The sequence below is a fragment of the Spermophilus citellus genome, assembly GCF_964194105.1.
Source record: "Spermophilus citellus genome assembly, chromosome: 6".
Taxonomy (NCBI): Eukaryota; Metazoa; Chordata; class Mammalia; order Rodentia; family Sciuridae; genus Spermophilus; species Spermophilus citellus.
Genome location: NC_138187.1, coordinates 133,201,572 through 133,205,601, shown reverse-complemented (window position 1 = coordinate 133,205,601; position 4,030 = coordinate 133,201,572). Strand labels below are relative to the sequence as shown.

At 54.4% G+C, this 4,030-nt stretch overlaps 1 protein-coding gene across 1 annotated transcript; it reads left to right on the top strand.

The window, feature by feature from the left end:
- The first annotated feature begins 511 nt into the window (after positions 1 to 511).
- BTG2 (BTG anti-proliferation factor 2) lies at positions 512 to 2,425 on the top strand. Its single transcript, XM_081299484.1, has 2 exons — positions 512 to 837; positions 2,087 to 2,425. Exons 1-2 carry the CDS (start codon positions 537 to 539, stop codon positions 2,419 to 2,421), a joined length of 636 nt encoding a protein of 211 aa, XP_081155610.1. The 5' UTR covers positions 512 to 536; the 3' UTR covers positions 2,422 to 2,425.
- The last annotated feature ends 1,605 nt before the right edge of the window (positions 2,426 to 4,030 follow it).

The following is a 4,030-nucleotide window of genomic DNA, read 5'->3' as shown; positions in this document are numbered from 1 at the left end:
TTGAGAGACTCAAAATAAAAAGAGCTGGGGGGTGTAGCTCGGTGGTAGAGAGCTCTTGGTTTCCTTTTCCACTACCACAAGAAGAAACACGGCAACGCGACAGAATGGTGACAAGAGGCCCGAGTGAGTGGTTCTGTGTGTGTAGCTGGAAAGCGCTGTGGCAATCAAAAAAGGGGACCTCTTGGGAGAGGCCGCAGCAATTGAGGCTTCCAGGGGGAGGTGGCATTTAACCCCGGCCTGGGTGGGCGGCGAGGCCAGTCCGGGCATGTCCCGAGCGGACCACTCAGCGCGCTGCTTTTCTCAGCCGAGGACTCTCGGCCCCCTCGCGGCGCTAGCTCGCTCCGCACACCTCCCTCGGCTCCCGGCTCCCGAGCCCAGCGCAGGTTCCCAGCACTGACGTCAGCGGGCGATGACCTCAGCGACGGCGAGGCGAGGGAGGCGGCGGTGGCAGCCGGGCGGGCGGGGGCGAGCTGCCGCGCGCCGGCGGGACGGGGCGGGGCGGCGGAGGGCCCGCCCCCATCCGCTGGCCGTGGCCAATGGGCGCCGCCGTCGTCTCCCCCACCTCCGCGAACAGTATGAAAGGCGCGGTCCGGGGAAAGTCCGGGCAGAGCCTGAGCCTGGGCCCGGCGAGCGGATCTCGGAGAACTGGCACTTCCCACGAGAGACCTCTCCCTGCTCCCCGAGCCGCGCAGGACATGAGCCACGGGAAGAGCACCGACATGCTCCCGGAGATCGCCGCCGCCGTGGGCTTCCTCTCCAGCCTCTTGAGGACCCGGGGCTGCGTGAGCGAGCAGAGACTTAAGGTTTTCAGTGGGGCGCTTCAGGAGGCACTAACAGGTGAGCACCGACGGAGGGGCTGGCGTCACAGGGGATCGATCTCTACCTGCCTGGGGCGTCTTTCCCCCTCCCGCGTCAGGACCCCCAAAGGAGCGGCTCCAGGATTCGGTTGTCCCTCCCCGACACAGCTCCCTGCCTCCTGGGTCTGGTCTCCCCTCCCTGGCTCTGAGCTTGGGACTTGGCCTGAGGTGGTTCCGATGGAGCGCGCCCCTCCGCGTCCCCGGGGCGAAGACCCTTTCCTGGAGTGCTATCCCGAGTCTCTGGCTGTACCCGGAAGAAGGGAAACCTGCGGTCTGAGTGAAGGTTCATTTCCCTCACTGGACCCTTGAGACCTGGAGAACCCTCCAGGGGTGCTGCGGGCCGATGAAGCCCCCCCCCCCAACCGAGGGGTCCTTATGCATAATTAAGCCTTCTTAACAACTTGGAGGCCCAGCCACCAGCCACGCTTTGGGCCCTGCGGGCCTTCGCTGGGCCTGTCCAGTCTGCCGGTTGTTAACTCCCTCGAAGTTAGAATCTGGGCCCTCTTTGTATTTCTCTTTGGTCCCTCTTAGCCATCTGCCACCTATTGTAGCTAGTAACTGCTTCAGGCCCTGTTGTGTTGGGAGGCGGGCGTGAGACTGAGAGGTTGAGTAGAGATAAGCAGCCTCTGGCTGGCTGGGGAGAGACCTACCTCCCAGCTGTTTCTAGCCTGTTGGCTGGCGGTCTTAGAGATAGTCATCTGTGAACGTGCCCGCACAGGACCTGCCTTCTGCCAAACACAGCTGCTTCATCAAAACAATCCATTTTTTTTTTTTTACTCCCCCCGGCCACTGCTAAGGATGTGTGACTCTTCTGAAGGAGGCATGGGGCCCACTGGGCACAGGATGGGGGCCGGAGATCTTGTTGTGGGCCTCACAATGTTGATAGCTTTTGTGGCTCTGAAACTTCTGCTCATACACAGGTCTCCGTAGACCCTGCCTGGACATGCCAGCCCAGTCACACCCTTCCTTCCTTATACTGGGGGTGTGCCAAAAGCAATACATTTGGCCATTGGAGAGTATTCTAGAGCTCTGGGATCCTCTTTTAGCACATACACCCCTGTCCTGGGAGGGGCTAAGGGGTCTCTCAGAACATAAGATAATCTACCTCTCTTACTTGAAATTGCCACTGGCCCTCTTCCTCTCCTCCTGTCCCTTCACCCACTTTCCCAGCTTGTAATATCTACCATCCAGCAACTCTAACCAGGCATCTCTCTCTTCCCTCTCCACAGAGCACTACAAACACCATTGGTTTCCAGAAAAGCCATCCAAAGGCTCTGGCTACCGCTGCATTCGCATCAACCACAAGATGGACCCCATCATCAGCAAGGTGGCCAGTCAGATTGGACTCAGCCAGCCCCAGTTGCATAGCCTGCTGCCCAGCGAGCTGACCTTGTGGGTGGACCCTTACGAGGTGTCCTATCGCATAGGGGAGGATGGCTCCATCTGTGTCCTGTATGAGGAGCCTTCGGTGGCTGCCTCCTACGGCCTTCTCACCTGCAAAAACCAAATGATGCTGGGCAGGAGCAGCCCTTCCAAGAACTACGTGATGGCGGTCTCCAGCTAGATCCCTGATGGCGGTCTCCAGCTAGATCCCTGCTGCCCCCACCCGGCACTCTACTGTACTCATTCGCCATGACAACAGGCCACCGCATACCTCAACCTGGGGAACTGTATTTTTAAATGAAGAGATATTTATATATATATATATATATATATATTATATATTATTTTTTTTTAAGAAAAGAGGAGAAAAAAAAACCAAAAGATTTTTTAAAAGAAAAAAATCCTTAAAGGGAGCTGCTTGGAAGTGGCCTCCCCAGGTGCCTTTGGAGATAACTGTTGTGTGTTTAAGTCTGTGAGCCAGTGTCTGCTTATGGGAGGGGAGTGGTTGGGGGGTAGACCTAACCAAGGTGAGGGAAAAGCTTGGTGGCATCCCAGGAGGTAGAAGAGGGAGCAAGCAAGGTTAGCACCTGTGAATGAGAGGTCAGGATCTGCCCTGCAGGGAGACGTTTAAAACCTCTCCTCCCAGCTGGGTCACCTGAATTCCTGGTTCCTCTCTCTCAGGGGCCTTTAAGCCAGGACTTCGATAATACTATGTTGCCTAATGTCTTATTTTTCTAATGAGATCTGGGCAGAGTGAAAAGGCCTCTCCTTATTCCTTCTGTCCTAAGCAGCTTTTCTCAGAAATCATGAATCCTTTCTGATTCTACCCTTGGGGCCTGTAGAGGTTGTTTCCCAGCTAGGAATCTAAAGCTTTTTTTTTTCTCCCACGGGAGGGGATGCTAAGGCTGGGGTTGGAGGTCTTTGGGGTTAGGATGGAAGGGAACTCTGCACAAAACCTTTGCTTTGCTGTGTGCTGCTTTGTGTGTATGTGTGGCAAATGATTTGGGGGTGATTTGCAATGGAATTTTGGAACCCAAAGAGTATCCACTGTGGATGTTTTTTGGCCAAAACCCTTCTTTTTGGAACCACATGAGAGTCCTGATGCTGCTACAATTATTCTTTTGAAAGGTGGCTCAAAAGCTACAGGGAACTTCAGGGCCTTTTAATACTGCCTTTTTTAAAGCACAACACTCCTCTCTTGCCCTCCTGTCCTCTCCCCTTCTGGTTGGGTCACGGGCTATCCTATTTTCTAGGACAAGAGTTCTCAATCACTGTGCAATATGCCCCAGGAGGCTTTGGAGAACTGGCTCATAACACCTGGTACCCTGGTAGGTTTCCCCTCTCTTCAGCTGAAGGGGAGGATGCCCGTGCTCTGCAGGACTACTTGGTATACTTGCAGGGCTGACACTAAAAGCCAAACCTTGGGCATTTTTTTCTCCCTGGTGCTCAGAGCACCTGTGGGAGAATTTGTTGCCTCATAGTAAAAATCCAAATTTGTCTGTAGACTTGTGCAATATTTACTTTTCTGGATTGGAGAAAAATGGAAAACTGCACTGGGAAAAAAATCTCTTCCCTTCAGTTTCTCAGTGATTAAGGAGGGCTCCTCAGAAGACCTCAAGTTTCCCAAATTGAATCACCTTAAGAAGGACAGAGCTAGAGCATCTGGTCAACCTGGTTTCCTCCTGCTGTTGCCCCTTTGTGAAGATTCCCGTTCCCCCTCTTCCTTCCTCTATCCCATGCTTCCCTCCAGACTGCCTGCTAATCCCCTTCCCTGAATTTAACTATTCAAT